Source organism: Camelina sativa, chromosome 3 (assembly GCF_030686135.1).
Source record: "Camelina sativa cultivar CO46 ecotype springtype chromosome 3, ASM3068613v1".
NCBI classification, from domain to species: Eukaryota; Viridiplantae; Streptophyta; class Magnoliopsida; order Brassicales; family Brassicaceae; genus Camelina; species Camelina sativa.
Genome location: NC_141882.1, coordinates 24,572,328 through 24,595,510, shown reverse-complemented (window position 1 = coordinate 24,595,510; position 23,183 = coordinate 24,572,328). Strand labels below are relative to the sequence as shown.

Here is a 23,183-nt window from a genome sequence, read left to right as displayed (position 1 = left end):
AAAAGTCGGTACAGCAATTGCAACCGATTTAATCATTACCTCCTCCCCCCCCTTTGATAACAGTTTCGCGGACCGTCTAGTGGTTTGATTCTGCAACCGGTCTCTAACAAAGGAAAAAACCTTTGTTTTGGACCCCCCCAAACTCTCGGGGAGACCTAGATACGACCCCATGCCACCCAAATTGGTTATCCCGAGGACCCCCTGCATCTCCACCTTAGATGATTCGTCCAGCTTATGCCCAAACTGAATTGAAGATTTGTCAAAATTTATTTGCTGTCCCGAGGCCGCCTCATACTGCTTTAAAATATTCAACACGACCCCACATTGGTCCTTATCAACCTTACAGAAAAAAGACTATCATCTGCAAACAGCAGATGTGTAATTGGTGGGCATTTATTAGCCACCTTTATACCCGTAATCCGCTTTTCTTCCTCCGCCTTCCGAATATTTAAAATCAAGACCTCCATACATAAGATAAAATATAAGGAGAGAGCGGATCCCCCTGTCTTAACCCCCTCTTCGGAACTATCAATCCATTAGGTTGACCATTAAGAAGAACATTGTACTCAACCGAAGAGACACAAAACATTAGCCACGAAATCCATTGTTCCGCAAACCCCATTTTCCGTACTAGAGCTTCAACAAAAATCTACTCAACTCTATCATACGCCTTGCTCATATCCGTCTTAATGGCCATAAACTTACCTTCACACGAGTTATTAGTACGCAGTCCATGAAACATCTCCTGAGCAATCGTAATATTGTCCGAGATCAATCGTCCCGGAACGAATGCAGATTGGGTCTCTGAGATTAGTCCATGTAATACCTGCTTAAGCCGTTGGCACAACACCTTCGAAAGTGCAATAAAACATTTGTTTGTGGTTTTTTTACCTTTTTTTTTTTTTTTGGAGAAAGTCAAGTTAGCAGAAAACATATCCTTAGATTTCGATAAGGTGGCACATCATTTCTTTTGTTTGATCAAAATAATAATAATCATATATTATAAAGTCAAACTAACTTTTATTAGAATATCTATTTATGTTTACTGATTATGATTTTAAAAGAAGATTAATTCCAACTTTTTTATAATTAAAAGTAAAAAACTATACATTAATAATTGCTCACATGTTATAGAAAAAAATATTGTTGGTATATTATATATTTTTAAAAAAATATTCACATATTTATTGTCCTGTTTGTAATTACAATCACACTCTAGATTATTTTTTTTTTAATTTTAAAAATATTAAAAAAATTTACATTAACAAACTATTTTACGTCATTATTGACGGTTTTGTTTTTTGTTGCCAAACATCTCCAGTTTTCAAAAGAATGAGAAAATAAATTGTTTGATTACTGTTCATATTCGTCGTTTCGTGTTCGGGTATATGTCGAAGCTTTATGGTTGAGTTTTTCAACAATAACCTGTGATTTAAATGTTTTACGGGTGATTGAGGGTTTTTATCAATTCTTTTCGACTGATTGTCGTCGTTGTTGATTTACATAAGGTGACTGATTTGTTAGATCTATTTGATTCGATGGCTGAGTTATAATACTTCACGGAAGACGAAAGGTTGCGTAGATTCATATGACGACTGTTTTATATTGTTTCGAGGCTGAGTTATAATACTTTACGGAAGAGGAAAGGTTGCATAGATTCATATGACGGCTAAATTATATTGCTTTGCGGCTGAATTATGATATTTCACAAAAGAGGAAAGTTTGCGTAAATTCATATGAGGCTTAATTTATATTGCTTTGCGGTTGAGTTATGATACTTCACGGAAGACGAAAGGTTGCATAGATTCATATGACGACTGATTTATATTGCTTTGTGGCTGAGACATAATACTTTATGGATGACGAAAATTTGCGTAGATTCATATGACGGCTAAATTATATTGCTTTGCGGCTGAATTATGATATTTCACAAAAGAGGAAAGTTTGCGTAAATTCATATAACGACTGATTTATAACGCTTGTGCCTGACTTATTACCAGAAAGAAACTGAATGTAAACAAATGATTTTTATTGCCTCTCGGCTTAGTTATTACAAGAAATATACTATAAGTATACATATTTATTACAACAATACTACATCGGACAAGTTTTCCGCATCTATCTGCACCACTCTGTATCCTCTATCGTCGTGTTAAATATATTTGTGTGTTATTACCCAATTATCAGAAAAAAAAAATTATCGGAACTGGATCCATCACATATCAGAGCATGATGAACGAAAAGAAATAATAATGAGGAAGACGATGACCAATTGGATGTTCAAAAATTAAGTTCTGGATATCTTTGTTGATGTGAAGAACAAGGTGAAGAATAAGATGAAGAACACGTAAATCTTTTTTGAACAAAGTGAAGAAGAAGACGAGTAGAAAAAAAAAGACGTTTCATCCGACATCATTTTTTCAATTGATGAAGTGGCAAGTAAGCCACCAAACTAACATGTAAATCAGTCTAATTAAACAAGACATCAAACAAAACTATAAGTCAGTCGCAAAATGAATACTATTACAGTAATTAAAAAACCGAAAAAACGGCTGTCAAATTCAGCCGTTTAATGTCGTAACCCAACTGAAAAATCATAAACTCAGCCGTATCGTTTCATAATTTGGCCGTAATTGCATGCTATTCTAGTAATTAATCTTTCGCTACTAATTCAGCCGTCAAATGACGGAATTTTCCGATAATTCAACTAAAATTGGCTGATTTATACTTAGCCAGCCGGAGAAAGTTAATTCAGCCGTGTGAAGTATTAACTCAGCCTAGTTTTTGACAAATCAGCCAACAGGTAAAAAATTAGCCGTAACTACGTCAGGATTATGCTCGAAACTCAGCAATTTTCTCATAACTAGCCCTAGGCATTCGGGTACCCAATCGGGTTTGGGTTGGGTATTTCGGATTTTTTGGGTATTTCGATAAAGAGGTCTTAGACCCATTTGCGTATTTCTAATATTCGGCTCGGATTTCGGATAAACATCCATCGGGCTCGGATCGAATCGTGTATCCGCATTCAATCCAAAATTAAGTAAACCAAAATCAATTTCATTCAATAAACCGATCAATAACCATGAACAAAAAGAGACCAATGTTCAAAATTAAACCACAATCTCGTTCAAACACTACAAGAAAACAGGCAATTTACGACTACGATTGGCGACTAAACTCGTAGTCGCCAAATTTAGTGACTATATACCGACTGTTTAACTACTACTTTACAACTGCTAAAACTTAGTCGTAAATTAGTCGTTTTTTACCGACTGAAATGAATAGTTGGTTCAGTAGTCGTTAATTAGCGACTATTTTACGACTGAAAGACAAGAAAGTAATTTTGTCAGCAAACAGTAGCTAAATTGGCGACTACATGGTGACTACTGCGGCGAGTCGTTAATTTGGCTACTAAAATACGACTAAATTAGTTAGTCGGATATTTGGCGACTACTAAGCGACTATTGAGGTGAGTCGCAAACATGTCGGCCAAAAAGAAACACGTTTTTTTCGTTTGTGGGGTTGGTAAGCTTTGTTTTGTTGCGACTGTTAGTTTGAGTCACATCAGAGTCGTTTTACAGTCGTTTTTCAGTCGCCAAATTTCTCTATATATACCACACCTTCCTTTCTTATTTCATTCACACCACAAGCAAGAGCATTAGCAAGAAAGAAATCGAGAGTAACAAAAAAAATTTTGAGAGTGAGAAAAAAAATAGAGTGAGAAAAAAAAAACAAGAGTGAGAAAAAAAATCAAAAGAGAAAAAAAAAACAAGAGTGAGAGATCTTTAATAATGGCGGGAAGTTCTAATTATAGTCATTTTCGGGAGTGGATGTATAAGAGGCTTGATGAAGTGACGGGAAATTTCACGGAAGAGTTCAGCACCGGGGTAGAGGAGTTCATGGCTTTTGCAAATAGTCAGCGTTTAGCACAAAATAATGGTGGTAAGTTTCACTGCCCTTGTGATAAGTGCAAAAACGGTAGGCGTCTTCCAGGGGGTACAATTTGGAATCATATTTTTTGCTATGGGTTTATGCCAGATTATTATGTTTGGTATAAACATGGGGAAGAAATTAATATGGGCATAGGAAAGAGTTATGTAGATCCGACGTTTGTAAGTGGGAATGAAGAAGTGGGTAATGTGGTAGGAGATAGATATGTGGATATGGTGAATGATGCATTTCGTTATAACATAAGTTTAGATGATAATTATCATCAAGATAATTATCATCAAGATAATTATCATCAAGATGGTAGTTATCAGAATGTCGAGGAACCGGTACTTAACCATTCCAAGAAATTCTACGACTTGTTAGAAGGTGCAAAAAATCCATTATATGATGGTTGCCATGAAGGTCACTCACAATTATCCCTAGCTGCTAGAGTCATGCAAAATAAGGCAGATTATAATATGAGTGAAAAGTTAGTGGATTCGGTTTGTGAAATATTGACTGATTATTTACCAGAAGGAAACCAAGCTACTGGTTCACATTATGAGACCGAAAAATTGATGCGCAATTTAGGCCTCCCATATCATACAATTGATGTTTGTATTAACAATTGATGTTTGTATTAACAATTGTATGATATAGGACTTCCCGAGAAGGAACTCTCCGCCAAAAGAGCAGACGAATATCATTTATGGGTTAAAGAATATGTGTGTGACATTAATATTCCATATATAAATACTTATTAAAATTATTGAAAGTAACTTATACATATATATGCAGGTTACTTACTGGAACGCCACAAATCCATTTCCTACTTGGGTTCAAGAGATAGTGCATGGACCTTTGAACAAGGTCAAAACATGGCCAATGTATTTTACAAGAGGCTATTTGTTTCATACAGAGAATCACGGCGCTGGACGTAACACATGTAACTATGGGGTATGTGCTAAGGGTGAAAATTACACGGATGAATCTGATGCAGCGGATTTCTACGGAACCATAACTGATATCATAGAGCTTCAATATGAGGGGATGGTTAATTTGAGAATCACTCTTTTTAAGTGCAAGTGGTATGACCCTGTTATCGGTAGAGGCACTCGGATCAGCAATGGTGGTGTCGTAGACGTACTTTCAACAAGAAAGTACAATAAATACGAACCATTTATTCTAGGTAAGTATATATATATATATGTGTATTTATTTATCTATAAATAAAACATTATGTTGATATGCTAATGTAACTTTCATAATTTGCAAATGCAGCCTCTCAAGCAGAACAAGTGTGTTATATTCCGTATCCATACGTTAAAAAACCGAAGCAAATATGGTTCAATGTTCTAAAGGTGAATCCGAGGGGAAACATTTCTGGAGAATATGTCAACAGTTCAGAGACAACTCTTTTGCAAACCGAAAATGATGATGCTGTATTGATGACTACAATTGAAGATATTGTACTTGACAATTTGGAAGAGGAAGTTAACCCAATAAATCTAGATTACGGCGTTGAGGATGTGGAACCTGAAGATGAATTCTTGTGTAATTTATCATCTTCGGATGATGAAGAACCAGATGATGAAGAATCCTCCTAATTATGTCTATGTCAAATTTGTGGAATAAATAATATGTAATATATCTTGAATTGTGTTCTAAATAATACGTAATATATATTAAATGTTATGTTTAAAAATATATAAGCTAAGCCAAATATATAAATTAAGCCAAATATATTTAATGTTATGTTTAAAAATATATAAATTAAGCCAAATATATAAATTAAGCCAAATATATTAAATGTTATGTTTAAAAATATATAAATTAAATTATATGAATTTAAAAGGATTAAGTTAAGCCACTGATTAGCGACTATTAAGTGACTAAGTTCAAAATACTTGGGTTTAATTACCTCAATCCGTTAATGGACCTGATTATAGACTTCTTAAACAAGCCCAGCCTTATAAAAAAATTAGTCTTTACAAATACCAACTACTTAGAGACTGATAGGCGACTAATTTGAAGCTTATTGGGTTAATTAAACACGAAGTCCATTAACGGCCCATCACACACGACCTAACCCTAATCGTTAACCTAATCTCTATTCATTCTAACATTTCTTCTTCTTTGTGTTCGTCGCCGTTTTCTCTCTACATCGAAACCCTAATCATTCCCGTTCTTCCCCGTAAATCGCCGTTTTCTCTCTAACGACGAAGATGCCTCTAGTCAAGAAGCCTGGACGCAAGAGAAATGTTGCCCCCAACGCTTCTCTCAGACCCGGTGGCTCTAATCCATCATCTAAGGTGAGAAGACTCAATCCTCTACCGAGTCAATACAACTTCACTCCGGCGGCTGAAAATCCTACGCCTCCGACGCCTCCGACGCCTCAAGAACAAGTCCGCGTTTCTCCCCAGATATCGACATCCGCGGCACCGCAAGTCAGAAACTATCCACCACCGCAAATCCTTTTTCAAAGCTCCGTGAATCGAGTTGGTGTAGAGCATCCATCTCGGTCATCAACCGAAGTGATGAACAATCCACCGGTTCAATCGAATCCGTTGGAAGATTCTGCGAGATCTCCAAATGCAGCCTCTCACGCTCAAAGTCATCCTTCTTCTCAAGGTCACAACTTCGCAGAGTCAGATCCAGTCTTGCCGGAACTCCAGGAGGACACGTTGAGGGCTCTAAACGCGATACTTATGGTGCCGGACCGTCATACGTTCACCACCGTCCTCTCTCCGGAACCGAAGCCTAACACGACTTGGTATGTCTACGTTTTCATAATTTTACAACCGTGTTCTAGTTAGTTGGTTGATTTTTGTTGTCTGTTATTGGTTGGCTTCAGATTGTAGTAAACGAGTGAATGTGTTTAATGTCTGTTTCAGTGTGTAGTAAACGATTTTAACTAACTGTTATGTGACTTGATTCTTTTGTTATGTCTGTCAAAGAACTGACTTGATTCTTTTGTTATTTGAGGTTTACTCGTGATGCAAAATCAGCACTGGTTCGGAAGATTACTAGAGTTTTTACAAACAAATTTGATGGTCCATTCTACAATTGGTCATGTGTGCCTCCGGATAGACGAGAAAGATACTTCCTTGAGTTTGCGGTATAGTTTTATGTTCTGAGTTTCATTCATAGATAGGTTTTGATTAAGTTGTTGTTCACTAATGTAATTTTATTTTCCTTTTTTCATAGAAAACACACACTTGGGATCCTTTAATAACAGGAACAGTGCAACAGTATTTCTATGACATATGCCAACGACGGATGAAAAACATGGTTAGCGACGTTAGGACTAGTCGAGTGCAACCTAAATGGATCGAGGGTGACCTGTGGAAAGTAATGGTTGCTCAGTGGGAGACTGAAGAAGCACAAGAAAGGAGTCGAATCTATTCCAAAGCTCGCATGTCAGACCGTAATGGTCTCGGTCCTCACATGCACTTATCTGGGCCAACATCTTATCAACAAGTCAAACAAGGCTTGGTGAGTAACTTTGTTTTTTTTCTTACACCTTTGCAACTTAAACTTATATCTTAACCCTTTTCTTTGTTTTTGTAACATTCCAGGAAGAAAAACTTGGGAGACCAGTGAGTCTCGGTGAGGTTTTCAAAGAAACTCATACAAAGCCAGATGGTACATATGTGGATCGCAAGGCTGAGAAGATCTTTACAACTTATGAGAAAAACTTACAAGCTAAGCTATCTGAGATTGAGTCAGATCCTTCACAAGTTCATGAGCTCACAGCAGAAGATTATACTGCCATCTTTCTTCAGGTAAAGTTACATTTCTCACAATCTATATTTAAAGAATCTTTAACTTTCATATTCTCTATTTACAGTTTCACCTTTTTTTTTTCTCAGTCCACCGAGAAGGATTCACGAGGTAATATTTTTGGGCTCGGTAGCCTCAAGGATCATCTTCAGGGTCTTCTCAATGGCAGCAGCTATCATCAACAAGGACAGTCATCATCGTTTGTAGCATTGCAAGAGCAAATGAAGGAAGCTCAAAGGATCATTGAAGAACAAGTTGCTTATGCGACAAAACGTGATGCTGAGTTTGCTGCTCGTGAAGCAGAACATTCCAAAGTTGTGGCTGAGCAACAGAAGAAGATAGATCGCTTGGAAAAGTTCATGCAGAAACTTGATCCGGCCTTTCTCGAGTTCCATGAGTCTGAATCAAGTGATGCACCCATCGACCCTCCTACATAAAGTGCATCTCCTCCTTAGGTTAATTCTTAGGCTACTTATCTCTCTCTATTTCTTACTCTAATGAACTTGACAATTTGGGATGATGTGTTCTTCCTTATCACTTAAGAGAATCATAGTGTTAGGTTCTCTCTTTTGGTTGTGACAAAAATATGGTTCTCTCTTTTTGTAATGGCTTATGTGGTGTACTAATTACAATTATGGTTAACTTTTGGTAATTAAAAATGCAAATTTTAAGGCTTTCTTTGATTATAAATTTGAGTTATAAGCAAAACAAAAAAAAAAAAGATTCTGGTTTTTAATCCCTATAGTCTTCAAATAGTCATTAAATCTAGATTAACATAGTCGCAACACAGTCGTCAAATAGTCGTCTCGTAGTAGCCAAGTAGTCGCTACATTTGACGACTATATCACAACTATTCTCAAACTAATCTCCTTCACATCGCATTAATCGTTAAACTGTCAGCAAATAGTCGTAAATGTTTACTGACTACTTTACGACTATCTGTACACAACGACTGTTCACATTTTAATTAATCGTAACTTAGTCACAAAACAGTCGTAAACGTTTACGACTATCTTACGACTACTTTTACGACTACGTGGATTAGTCGTAACGTAGTCGCTATTTACCGACTAAATTACGACTGAATTTCCTACCGACTAACGTTTTACGACAACAGTGATTAGTCGTAAAATAGTCGTAATTTATGAAATAGCGACTACGAAACGACTACAAATGCAGTCGTAAATGGCCTGTTTTCTTGTAGTGAAACCACATAACAAGATTGTTAAACAAACAAATCTATGTCTTAATAACCCAAGTACTAAACGAGACAACAAAGTAAACCAAAAGTTTCCAACCAAGTACTAGCCGATAGTTCTTGTAGAACTTGCACCAATTGTAAAACAAAAACAACAAAACACCTTGTAGCTTTAAGTAGCTGAGACCTTACTCTTCAATGTAGAACTCTGAAAACAAAAGAATTGGATGAGTTAACATAAACAATAAGAGAGACAATAACAAGAAACAACAAGATCCAGTGATCTACAAACCTTTTTCAAGTCGATCTTCATATTCTACTTCTGCCAGAATTTGAGCATTGGTAAGAACTCTTGATTCAATTGCAATGTCTTGTTTCATCCACTTCTCAGTACACATCAAAACCTCAACCATATAGGTTTAGTTAGGCAACTTCTACATGGTTCTATTATTCTACCACTTGTTCTAAAAGAACTTTCAGATGCTACAGAGGACACTTGCATAGCAAAGACATCACGAGCCATTTGTGATAAAATAGGGTATGTACCACAATGGACTTTCCACCAAGATAGTATATCATAATCAGTCACTATCACCACATCCGGATTCTCAACAACCTCTTTCAGGTATGTAGTCAACTCATCTTTTGTTTCTTTAACTCCAATCTCATTTAACAATTCTTTGTACCTTTTATCAATTGTGAAAATACGAGGGACACTATCTGCTTCACTCACATCTGGCTGAGATGACTGAAAAGGTCGAGACTGAGATGACTGAGAAGGCTGAGATTTAGCATATCTTTCACTATACTCCGTGAACATATCAACCAGAAGATTATAAACCTTGTCATACATCTCTTTATATGTTGGAGTCTCTTCACCACACAATTCCGCAAAAGAAATCTTCGAAAAATGCAGCTTCTTACTAGGATCAAATATTGTCGCTATTATCAACATCAGATTGATATTACTAATTCTATCCCAATACTTATCAAACTTCGTATACATTTCCTCAGCCTTTTTCTTCAAATCAGAATCATAACTAGAACATATCATGTTAAGAATGGTTGATATAGTGACTATCTCCCCATAAAATTATGAGAATTCAATCTAGTAGAAGTCGAGACAATCAATATTGAGTTGTAAAAAATCTCCTGAAACTTGTTTAGCCTTTCAACCAAACGCCAATCATTCAAGCTAGGAGGTCCAACTCTCTTTCTTCCATTATCAATCTCCAAGAAATGATCATTGTATAGCTTGTCTTCTGCCTCCATCTTATCAAATGCTACCTTGTACTTAATTGCTGTCTACAACATCAAATAAGTCGAATTCCACCTAGTCCTAACATCCAAAGGCAAACTACCCCTTGTCATCCTAACAGAATCTAACTTATGGTCAAATGAGTTTTGCCTATTTGTGCTAGATCTAAAATAAGAGATAGCATTCATGATTGCAAGTACATTCTCAAATAACATTCCAGAAAAGAAAACAGAAAAGAAAAAACAACATTATACCTTGCTACAGAAGTGTCTCCAAACCATACTTTCAATGAAAGCTAATGGCACCTCCCCTATCACAAGGAACTCATTGGATGCTTCTCTGAAAACACTCTCAGGAACTTTAGCATTTTTCAGATTTCCATCCTTATCAATGACCTGTTGACTCAACTTTGGATCTTTTCCTTCTAGCCATGTCTTGTGCTCATTACAGATTTCAAGATGATTCCAAAATTTTTTAGTCTCTGACTTTGTTGGACACTTGAATTCTCTCTTGCAATATTGGTAGGTACATATATTGCAATTATTTGGTAGCCATGTGAAATGAACCATACCTTGGAGCGATTAGCCTCTGAGTTTTTGGTTGTTCATCTCCATCTTTATGATTTTGTTTTCTTTTCCCCCATTGATTTGCTTCTGGAATCTGAAACCCTTCTCCTTGATCGTCAAACTCAAATCCATCTGCATCATTATCTCGATCATGTTGATGTGGAGATGATGAATCCATCTGCTAATTGTAATAAAAAAATAAGTTAGTAAAATGATCAACAAAAAACAAACGCTCACACATCAAAGACTATTAGCAGCTGAGATCATGCAAAATAAAACCCACCCATCGAATTTAAAACAGCACCTAATCATTGAAGCTCAAGCATAAACTATTACCATACCATCGATCACACAAACAAACCCACCATTGAAGCTAAAACTGAACTTCTTAGCGTATCAATCATGCTTTACTCAACAATACAAGAGAAGAACACATAGAACTTCAAATAAATCATGAAGCTAAACTAAAACAGAACCCAATCAAATGATCATATTAGGCTATTAGCAGCATCGATCATGCAAAATGAAACACAACCATCAAATTTAAAACAGAACCTAATCATTGAAGCTCAAACATAAACTATTACCATACCATCGATCACACAAACAATACCACCATTGAAGCTAAAACATAACTTATTAGCATATCAATCATGCTTTACTCAACAATACAATAGAAGAACACATAGAACTTCAAATAAATCATGAAGGTAAACTAAAACAGAACCCAATCAAAGCAAACAAGTGAAGAACCTATGATTAAAACAGAAATACAAATAGATCAGAACAAATGATGATTAAAGTCAAAACAAATTCTGGGTGCAGAACACATTTCGGATTCAAATGGGAAGAAGGAACAACATTGAGAAAATTTTGATATGCGTAATTCGGAGATTTGCAAATCGATCAAATGAACAAACAAATCCAAAACCAACATAAATTGATACAAGATACAACAGAAATTGAAACGTAGTAGAACTTGTAGACAAAAAGTGATACAAGATACAACAAAAATAATCACCTGTGAATGTCTCTGTGAAGTCTCAGACGGAAGAGATGAGTAGAAGTTTAGGTTTCCAGCTTGAAAAATGAGGATTAAATCTAGATAAATAGTGTTTATAGACCTCGTAACTGGAAAACAAACCGGTGGTGAGAGGCAAAAGCAAATCAAAAGGGTTAGAGATAGAGATCATAGCCTATGATCATAGGAGTAGGGTTATACGAGAGGGCTCTTTGTATCATCGGGTTTTGATCGGATTTAAGTTGGATTTCGGATAATACCCGATCGGGTTCAGGTATCTGAAATTCAGAAATCCTAAACCCATTCGGGTATTCTCTTATTTCGGATACAGGTTCAGTTTGGGTTTTTCGGATCAGGTTCAGGTTCGGGTTTCGGGTCCGGGTATTTTGCCCAGGGCTACTCATAACTCAAAGAGATTTCATTAAGTCAGTCGTAACTCTAAGCTAGGTTATGCTCGTAAGTCAGCTATATGCTCAATCAGCCATTTTCCTTAAATCAGCCGCAACATATCGTAAGTCAACCAGCCGTAACTCTAATACACATCATCGATTTCTTACACGGCAACACATTTTGTTTGATGTTGCAATGATATTTCTTGTAATTACGTTTTTTTCTATAACATGCAACAAGGACGCGCTTTATGGTTCTCGTAATATTACTTAATTTATATGACATCTGAGTAAATCTCTCCAAAAAAACCTAACTCTATCATATAGAAAGAAAAAAAACTGCTCTAGTTAAGGTGCTTAATAACATGATGTTAATTTAATAAAGGGATATATATAATTATCTAATTAAGTGTTTTTTCTATAACATGCAACAAGGGCACATTGAGGTAACATGTTCGAATGTTTCTATGACCTTTTTTTATATTTCTTTAATTTTTATCCCTGATTCATAAACCTAAATTTTTTTTTCCTGACTTGTGACCATTTATATACTGATCTGCATTAGCTCTGAATACAGTATTAGTTGGTGAAGGGGAAACATAAATACTATTAAGAAAATAACAGAAAAAAACCTGAAAATACGCCATTCGACATTTAACACCTGCAGTTATTAAATTGGAAGAAAAATACTTGGTTTATTTTGTGTTTAGTTAACACTGGTAAATCCATACATACGACTTAACAGTCGTTAACACATGTGACAAAGAATCGTTAACTGTGGTGAAAAGATAAACCAACATGATATCACATTGTTATAATCAATCAAACGATTATCATACACATCTAATTCAAATAACTTACCAGAATTTTTCGTGGTCTATCCCTTTTGCGTGGAGGAGGTAGTTGGACTGCTTGTTGCTTGGAGGTTCCCTTATTGTGACCTACTTGCGTACAGTTGGTACAAGTCACAGTTTTACCTTCTCGTGTAAGCTAAGTTAGATTAGTTGACGATTCACCTGACTCCTTTATCCTATTAAACTTCTTTGGGCGCCCTCGTTTTTTTTCTCTTATCATGCACTTCAATTGGTCATTTGTCTGCTCTCTGCCACAATATTTCACCATTTACATGTTCGATGTTCTCCTTATATAAATCTTGTCAAGCAGTTGTTTGTAAATTTCCATCAACATAGCTACACATAAAACATTGCATTAGTCCACAATCACATCTCTTCACAATATTCATTCAACATGAAAAAAGTTCAAAATTATTTACTCTTCTGGATCATGATTTTGTTCCTTGATGACATTGATTGCATGTTGACAAGGTATGCTTGTGAGCTTCCACTGGTTGCAAGCACATTCTCTCTGAAGAAGGTTAACACATAAGCTACTAGAATCCTCTAACACCTCATACTTGGTCTCACCACTTTTGAGGACTGAGCAAAAATTAGCTGACTTGTGGTTGCCTTTGAGTATCTCCATAACTTTAGGAGGAAACGGCTTATTAAATTTCATTGTCTTACCGGACAGCTTAGCTATGCGCTTCATGGATATTATCCTAACTTCCTCAAGCATATTTATCACTGGCAACTTCTTAGCGTCCTTGATTGTTCAGTTGAAACTCTCATAGAGGTGGTTACAAACATCCTCACAACTAGAATGATAACTGCAAAAAGTCCTGCATCATCAAATCCTCATATGCAGGTGGATCATATGCTTCCATATTATACGTGAAATCCCCCACTGTTGCAATGTAGGAAATAGCCCAGAAAACACTCTTATGTGTATAATCACCATAAACCTTCTTCCAATTGGCATATATGTGTCAAGCACAATGCCTTTGTTCTGCATTTCGAAGCAAATTCGCAACTGCATTGATTAACCCCTTATGCTTATCTGACATAACAGTCAATCCATCGCCTACTCCGAAATCCAAATCCTTCTTCATCTTATTAACAAACCAAGATCATTATTCATTGCCCTAAACTTTGACTATTGCTTAAGCAATAGGATAATTTATACTATCTGCACCCTTCCAACAACGGCTAGAATGTCACCTTTTAATTCCTATTTCAGAAAAACTCCATCAAATCCTATAAAAGGACAAAACAACTTTTTCATGTTCTTCTTAGCGCCACAAAAAATACATAGAACATGTCAAATTATTGCTTACCATCAGCCTGCGGAATGGTTACAATCTCTGTGTGAGTGCCCTCATTAGACCTCTTAAGCTTACACTCATAGCCCCACAGCTTTGTAAATTGTTGTCTCTGTATTTGTATCACCAAATCAAACGCTATCCGCCTTGTTTTTTGGTAAATACCCTTAGACACTAAAATCGTGTACCTCATGATAATCTCATCCTTAATGTCAGTCCAGCTCAAAGATGACCTTCTTCTTGCTTCTTCTCTAAATAACCTTCCAATTACACCATGTTTCAACATCCTATCTTTCTCACTCACAACATGGTTATGGTTATCAACATATGTTTTCACTGAACATTTTCTTATGCGCTTATCCACAGAACACTAGATCTTCCAACTTTGATTATCATGCCAACATATAGTCGCAAACTATGTCTGACCTCATTGACAAAGCTTCACATCATAATTAATCTTCAAGACATGCCTTTAAAGTTGATCCTTGAACTCCTCTCCATTATGAAACATCTTCTTTCTCCACAAGTAAGGTGGCTTATCTTTTGAGTAATTAGCTCTTGATACCTCTCTTTCATGGCGGTCAAAAGCATCCCATTTTTCATTTGTGTACATAGCAGGTTAAGGACGCTCGACATCCATACACTGCCTCTCATATTCTTCCTCTTCTTCTTCACGGACTGCATCTTCTGCAGCCTGACGAGCAGCTTCTTCCTCAGCTTGGTAACGAGCAGCTTCTATCTCAACTTCGTTACAATCCTGAACCCCAACTTCAGATTATTTATTAATCTCTTCGAAAAAGCACTAAATAAAGGATCATGCTGACCCCCAACAACTTTTTGTATTGGATCATCTCCCTGATCTTGTCTCTGCTCCTCATCAACATCTATGGTTTTATCTCCTTCAGTCTCTTCATCGGACATTTCATCCACTTCAACATTACACTCCTCACCAGACTGAGATAGAGGAAATGGTGCAGCTTGAGACACAGCTTGCTGAAGGAATATGTCGACTTCGCCACCACTCTCAACTTCACTACACAACTTCCTAATCTCACTATCTTTGTCTTTTTCGATAACTCTTGCTGAAGGCATGTCTTCGTTTGGAAGCTTATACCATACTTGTTCCACAACCCCGATACTCCATTCTCTATGCAGAATTCGTCGAAGATTGACCAAGTCATCAAATCTGGATCAATCGACATATCTTTGTCCTCTTGTCCTCCAATGTAGACAAAAGACCCATCCTTCAACGAGACATCTCCTACGAAGTGAATATTGAGTTTAATTTGGTCGAATCCACTGAAAGAAGAAAAAAAAAACAAATTATTAGGCATCAAATATCCATCTCTAACCAAGAAAACTATATCTAAATTACAAAAAAAAACATAACGGGACCCAATCGGGTATATCCCGCCAATCGAAACCTAAATCGGGACCCAATCGAGTATATCCCCACAATCAAAGCCTAAATCGGGACCCAATCGTGTATATCCCCAATCGATCCCTAATTCGCGACCCAATCAAATCCTAAACATTGAAATTGAAAAGACGACTGCATACCTCATCTCTCTGCAGTTATCGCGTTGACCACACCACAAAATCAACCAAAATCGCAACTAATCATATGTCAACAATCATCACAATCAACATATTTAGGGACTCAAAGATGTTGAGAAGCAATTTTGCTTTTAGGGTTCTTAGATCCCAAATCTTTTTGGGGAAAAACAAAAAGGGCAACATTGTGTTTATTTCAACTAATTAACCATGTGGGTTTATCTTTTAACCACGGTTAGTGATTCTGTCACATGTGTTAACGACTATTAACTCGTATGTATGGATTTACCAGTTTTAATTAAACAAAAAAATAAACCAAGTATTTTTCTTCCAATTTAATAACTACATGTATTAAACGTCCAAAAAAGATCATGGCATATTTTTGGTTTTTTTTTCATTTATGGAAGTTGAAATTGACATAAATACGAACTAATTATTACATATTTGAAGGGTCTCGGCCGACTGCCCCCTCGAAGATCATTTCATTTCTCAACTGCCAATAAACCATCGAATTCATGGGCAAGACGCGAAGTCATGGGCATACTATTCATATATACCTACAAAAGGATCTCCTTCAAAGTTAGTAACCTAGATTTGTGAAAATTGACTCTTTCAAAAGACCTCTGGAACAAATGGTCAGATGGAGTTGTAGACAATACCATGTTTGAAATGACAGAGGACATTGAAATAACACTTAATTAATTGTTGCCTCATTTAATTAGTGTTTGATATATTTTTAAAAAATTTAAGAGGCCAATTAATTTTCCAAGCATGGTCTAGTATATTATCAGTCGTCAGTCTCCACTCATCCTTTAAATCATTAAAACAGTCCAAGCTGTTTACTAACAAATTTCTTACACATGTTAAATCTATCGGTTTTTCAAAATAAAAAATATTGACATGTGTAAAAAAAAATCACTTTAGCTTAAGAAAAATATATAAAACAATCATTTATATATATATATATATATATATCTATTTATCTGTGTTAGAAGTATATTATATATTTTTTGTAAATATTAGATATTCAAGTAGAGATTTTGACTCATTGGAGGTTCAATTTTTCTAATAGAGAACCTTATTTCTAGAAATAATTTTCGAACCCAAGATGAGATACTCGTCCATTGGGGTACGAACATATGGTTAATCTGGATACATATATGCTACGGTTGTTTTATGCTTACAATATATGATTCGCTGATAGGCTATATATATGTGTTATTTACACAGTCAGATACAGCAACGGGAAGAAAAGAAAAGTGTGTCTTCCTAATAGCTCTTAAAGGTGTAAGGGAAAAATATATTTTTCAGGTCTTAGTTACTTATGCATCAAATATAATGTACCTATATATACTAAGTTAGTATATCTTAAGTAAATATTCTATACTTATGCATCAAATATAATGTACCTATATATACTATTTGCCTATCAATAATAAACAAAACAGAATCTCTGAGATTTACATGGTATCAGAGCCAATAAATAAAACCCTAAACTTCTAAATTTTTCTTTCTATCTCGTTTTTCTTTTGTGTTTCTTTTTCCCGGAGATCATACCTGAACTGCTCTTACGACTGCTTCTATTAAGGAATCTATCACGTCCTCCCCATACTACCTTTCGTCTAAACCGCATCATGTTCTTACTCTGTTTTTCTCAACGGTGAAAATTATGAGATTGCACTTAACAATGTTGCGGCCAAGCACAAGATGGGTCTTGTCGACAGTTCTCTTCTCAAACCGTTTGTTGATTCTCCGGATTATCAACGTTGGATATAATTCAACTCAATGTTATATGTGGATGGCTCTATGCGAGTTTAGATCCAACAGTTCAGAAAGAAATCTCTTTTGTCGATAACGCGAAAGTCCTATGGGACAATCTGCATGTCCGATATTCTATTGGTAATGCCTCACGTGTTCATCAAATCAAATCTTCTATTGTTGGTTGTGCTCAAGATGGACAGACTTCTGCTGATTATTTCGGCAAGCTCAAAGTGTGGGATGATCTCAATGATTTTGAGCCTTTTATCGATTGTTGTTGCAGTTCTCCGACTTGTCCTTAACGTCTTAAGCAACAAACACGTCAAGACCTAGAGTTCATACATCAGTTTCTCATGGACTTGATGCTTCTCGATTTGATACTATACGTACCAATATTCTTAGTCGCCTCAGTCGCAATGCTGACGTGACTCTTGATCAAATTTATTTGGAAGTTATAGCTGAAGAAAGGCATCTTATAGGTTCTCACTCCAAGGAAGAACGTATCGATTCTGTAGCCTTTGTCTTGAAAGCTAGTGTCAACGTTATTACATCAGCTATGCGTCTTACTCAAGGACCATGTACCCACTGTGGACGTCTAATCACTTGGTGGATACATGCTTTGAACTTCATAGCTTACCAGATTGGTGGATCGAGAAGCATGATAATAATAGAGGAGAATCATGATTAGAGTCTATTCGAGGAAAGGCCAGAGGAAGCGGTTGTGGGCAATCCTCTCCTACTTTTCCCCATGCTAACAATGCTCAAGTCATTAGTGAAGCTGAACTTCCTTACTTACCGGGTGTGTAAGTAAGGAAACATGGTCTGCGATTAATAGCTTGTTAAAATCTGATCAATCCTCCAGCCCCGACAAGCTCTCCGGTCAGCATTCTTGTGTTGAGTTTTTACTTGAGTCTGGAGCGTCTCATCATATGACAGGCAATGATGATCTACTTGTGACTACGCATGACATTCCTCGAAGTATTGTTGTTCTTCCCAATGGGAAACCCACAGTTGCTACTAAAGAGGAAACAATGATTCTTGGACCATGTTAAACTTAATCGTGTTCTTTATCTTCCCTATCTCTCTTGCACTCTCATATCTTTGGCTCGACTTTTGCGAGAGATGTCTTGCTAAGCTTTATTCAATCATAAGTTATGTGTTATACATGACCGCACTTCAAAGATGTTTATTGGCGCAGGTGAAGAGAAAGATGGGGTTTATCATTTTTGTGGAGCAGTTTCAGCACGTGTTTACAATGTCAAGAAATCCACAAAAACTCCTTGGGATGAACATTTTTCGCATCCATCTACGAAGATTCTATCTAATTTTTTATCTACTTTACTGGATTAGGCACACCATAGTACTGATAGTAATGGTTTTTGTGATGTTTTTATTCAAGCTAAACAAATAAGATCGGTTTTTCCCGAAAGTACTAATAAAGCGTAAGCGTGTTTTTCTTTGATACAATGTGATATCTAGGGACCATACAAAATTGCTTCTTCGTGTGGAGCACACTATTTTCTTACTATTATGAATGACCACTCTTGGGCCATAGACCTATCTACTTCTTGCTAAAAGTGAAGTTGCTTCTCATCTCAAACAGTTTGTGGCAATGGCTCTTCAACAGTTTGGAAAACAGATCAAAGTTTTTAGTAGTGATAATGGGAATAAGTTTCTTAGTCTTCGACATTTCTTCAAATATCACGGTATTCTACATCAAACCTCTTGCGTATATACTCTATAACAAAATGGGAGAGTTAAGCGCAAACATTATCATATTTTCAATTTGGCGTGTTCTCTGCTCTTTCAAACTAATTTACCAATCAAGTATTGGGGAGAGAGTGTACTCACTTATAATTAATCAATCATACTCCCACTCCACTCCTTTAACATAAAACTTTGTATGAGATTCTCCACTCTACTCCTCCGATCTTCGATCAACTTTGAGTCTTTGGTTGCTTATGTTTTGCAAAATTACATTCATCTCGACGTTATAAATTTTAAGAAACAAGACGAAAATTTATCTTTCTTGGTTATTCTCATAACCAAAAATTTTGGCTTATTTATGATATGGAGACCCATGAATTCTTTGTTTCCTTGATGTTATCTTTAACAAAGACGTCTTTATGCGTTGTACAACTGAAGTATTAGATTTACATGTTGCTTCTCCTATCATGCCAATGACTTTTGTTTCGGATGATGACTCGGTTGATGAGAATTCACCTCCGAATTTTTCAAACAGGGGGACTCTCAACAGATCCTTCCTCCTTATAGTCATCGGTCTCGTCTCCTTCTATCAATACTACTCCTGCTCCTGCTCTTCATTCTACTCCTGTTCTTTATCTTGACTCTACTCCTGGTCCTAATATTGATTCTACCAAGGATCAGAAAAATGTTTTGGCTGTTCCACTTAATGACTCTGCTGCTATATCAGATGAGAGCTCTGATGAATTTGAACTTGGTACTGAACCGCTTGGTCATGGTATTCGAAATAAAATGAGGTCTACTCTTCTTAAACCTTATGTTACTTACTCTACATATCACGCTAAAACCTTCATCTCTCTCAAGCCTACTACGTCTACTCCAGCATCTTCAGGTACTAATTTCTATCCTATTGAACATAATGTATCATATGACAAATTTAATTCTGACCATCAAAAGATTCTTGCAGCTTCGACTATGGTTGATGAACCCGTTACTTATTAGGAAGCTGTTCAAATACTAGAATGGCGTGAAGGTATGCACAAAAATATAGATGATTTAGAACTTAACGAGATTTGGGCACTTGAACGGCTGCCGCTTGGCATCAAAGCTCTTGGTTCTAAATGGCTGTATCGTCTTAAGTTTAATTTAGATAGTACACTTGAATGGTATAAGGCACAGTAAGTTTCATTTGGTAATCACTAGGAAGAAGGTGTTTATTTTTCCGAACAATTCGTACTTTACTTGGTGTTTCTCTGGGTAAGAATTGGGAACTTTACCTAATGGATGTTCACATTGCTTTTTTACATGTTGATCATGAAGAGAACATCTACCCATGAATAGCCGACTGACATCTTCACTAAAGCTCTAGGATATGATCAATTTCGATATCTTTGGTATCTTTTAAGTATGTTCGGTTCTTTCCACAGGATGGTCGCTACCTATCAAGATGTTTTTGCCTATATGTGAGTTTTGTATATTTTAATTTAAATTATTATAAGATATGTAACCTCCATAGTTCGATAAAAGAAAATTAATGCCTTACAATTAGTGGCAACAAATATATGGAATGATAGGTTAAAATAAATAGAGAGGTTATAATCACACCAAATTGGTCGGTTAGGTGAGTGACAGTGATATAAACTTCAAACTAATTAGTTGGTTGGGCTTATCACTTCTGTTTTTTTTTCTCAAAATGTCGGCTCACTTCGTACAGTCGATCTTGAGGACCTAACATGAAATAGCATGCAACCCATTTAGGATTAACTAGAACCGGACCCGCCTTACGCGGAAGAATATTCATTGATACATAAATTCATAACAGATTGGTATATGTTATATTTTTATTTCACAGTTAGTAGATTATATATTTTTGTAATGAATTTGGACATTGGAGAAAATAATATAAGAAAAAAAAAGAGTGAATGATAATATACTAAGTTTTAATACATTAAAAAAGAAACATAAAATTTTAACATTATCATGAATTTGGATAAAATAAAATAATGAATAAATTGTATTAATTTTTTTTAAAATATATACATGAAAATATTGTGTAAGTAATTAAGATTGTGATTTTAAAAAAACATCATTAACATAAACATAAAACAGTTTCAAGCTAAATTCTCTACATGTTCTGACCTGTTGCAAAATTATATACATGTTTGGAACTTTGTACATTGAACCAAAAAAAAAGAGATTGAGAACGAAAAGATAATGAGTATGATTTTTGGTATAAGTTTATTACTTATACAACTGAATTGATTAGAAAAATTATAATCTCTTTTACCCGTTGAATTGTTCCGGCGATGAAGCACACGAAAATTCTTATATACAACTCAGGATATACTATGTCATTGACATGTCCAAAGAGAAGAAGTTTTGTACTTATCAATTTCTAACTATAATTTATGCATAAAATAAAATGATGTTATAATCTAATATAAACAAAAAAAATATAAACTTACATATCTACATATAAACTAATGAAAACGAATATGATACATAAAAAACTACTAATACAAGCTTCTTCCATGGTTTTTAGTAAGTGGTGTGTCGCTTCCAAGTTTTTTTTTGGTGTGTTGCTTATGTTATTGGAAGGATGACAGCCATTTAGAAAGCTTAATCCAGAAATGAAGCAAAGAAAACGTGGAAGGTATAATGAATTCAACCTAGATGACTATCATGTATTTATAGGGAGACGTATAACTGTTACTCATTAGGGTAGATTTTTTGGGCTTTGTTTGTTTAGGATAGTAATTAATGAAATTTACGATATCTAAACCAATTAGGTGACTAAAAATTAGGTACAGTTTAAAAGGAAATATCTTTGTACATAAATGATATTTCTATAATTCAAAATTGCGTAGTAAATGTTCCTATTGTGCTTCTATAATTTAAAATACCATAATTATAGTTTCCGAAATTGAAGCATTGTCCACTAACATCATACTAATTTTTTTGTTAGTTTCCTAAGTATATTTATAGGAACCAAAAATATCATAATTATAGGAACCAAAAATATTCTCACAAGTATTATAGTTTCGTTTTGGAAAATCTCTTTAAGTTTTAATTTAGTATTTAGGATATAAACATGAATATAAATCTAAACAAACTATTTGATATCACCATGCACCATCTAGTATCTTAAAAATAAATTATTTACTAGGATCGGATCCACACTACAGCGCAGAGGAATAAATTAGTGTTGTTTAAGCGGATAACAATATATAAGTTGTTATAGTATATGTTTGTAATACTGTCTATATTCGTCGTATTTGCTACTACTGTATAAAAAATAAAATAAAAAATAAAATAAAAAATAAAATAAAACTTTCTTTGTGAGTATTTTAGTTTTTGTACACTATTTGTTTAAAAAGATTGTATACAATTAAAAGGAACAAAGGTGAGTGAAACATATAATGAGATAGGATAGAAATAGAATGAAATAATATTTTACTTAAGACGTGGACGTGGTTGTCGAAACACGAGTACTCAAATATTATTTCCCATGTTTGTGTTTATTAATGCTAATTTGTACATAATACTAATATGTATATATATTTTTTAGGCATTGTATACATAGGAAATGTATTCCCCAATGTGCTGAACATGACTTTTAAATGTGGTTCTAAAAATGTATTCAAATTTGTGAGTAATTAAATGTATTCAAATTTGTACATAATTTGTGGGCTGTATTTTAAAATTCAAGACCTAAAAAATTGGGTCTGTGTTTAACTTTTTGGATCTTTCGTATTTGGGTTTAGGTGGCCTTCCTAATAAGTTTTTTTTTTCAAACCTCTGTCTTGAAAGACAAAAGTTTTTTTAACATTATTTATACCCAAAAAAACATTTTCTTTCGTTTCA

General features: G+C 35.2%; 2 protein-coding genes across 3 annotated transcripts; both read left to right on the top strand.

The window, feature by feature from the left end:
* The first annotated feature begins 4,748 nt into the window (after positions 1 to 4,748).
* Positions 4,749 to 8,387, top strand: LOC147947653 (uncharacterized). Of its 2 annotated transcripts, XM_087506749.1 has the most exons (6): positions 4,749 to 4,887; positions 6,166 to 6,703; positions 6,916 to 7,048; positions 7,138 to 7,425; positions 7,509 to 7,715; positions 7,803 to 8,387. In XM_087506749.1, exons 2-6 carry the CDS (start codon positions 6,468 to 6,470, stop codon positions 8,148 to 8,150), a joined length of 1,212 nt encoding a protein of 403 aa, XP_087362875.1. In that variant the 5' UTR covers positions 4,749 to 4,887; positions 6,166 to 6,467; the 3' UTR covers positions 8,151 to 8,387. The 2 variants fall into 2 exon arrangements, with proteins under 2 accessions (XP_087362875.1, XP_087362874.1); XM_087506748.1 differs by lacking the exon at positions 4,749 to 4,887 and having other exon boundaries at positions 6,117 to 6,703.
* Positions 4,816 to 5,613, top strand: LOC147947654 (uncharacterized). Its single transcript, XM_087506750.1, has 2 exons — positions 4,816 to 5,119; positions 5,212 to 5,613. Exons 1-2 carry the CDS (start codon positions 4,816 to 4,818, stop codon positions 5,535 to 5,537), a joined length of 630 nt encoding a protein of 209 aa, XP_087362876.1. The 3' UTR covers positions 5,538 to 5,613.
* Positions 8,388 to 23,183: the final 14,796 nt, after the last annotated feature.

Coding starts and splice junctions, on each gene's coding strand:
- LOC147947653 (XM_087506748.1), top strand. CDS start 6,156: ATGCCTCTAGTCAAGAAGCCTGGACGCAAGAGAAATGTTGCCCCCAAC. Junction 7,049..7,137: donor GATACTTCCTTGAGTTTGCG/GTATAGTTTTAT, acceptor CTTTTTTCATAG/AAAACACACACTTGGGATCC. Junction 7,426..7,508: donor AACAAGTCAAACAAGGCTTG/GTGAGTAACTTT, acceptor GTAACATTCCAG/GAAGAAAAACTTGGGAGACC.
- LOC147947654 (XM_087506750.1), top strand. CDS start 4,816: ATGTATTTTACAAGAGGCTATTTGTTTCATACAGAGAATCACGGCGCT. Junction 5,120..5,211: donor ATACGAACCATTTATTCTAG/GTAAGTATATAT, acceptor TTGCAAATGCAG/CCTCTCAAGCAGAACAAGTG.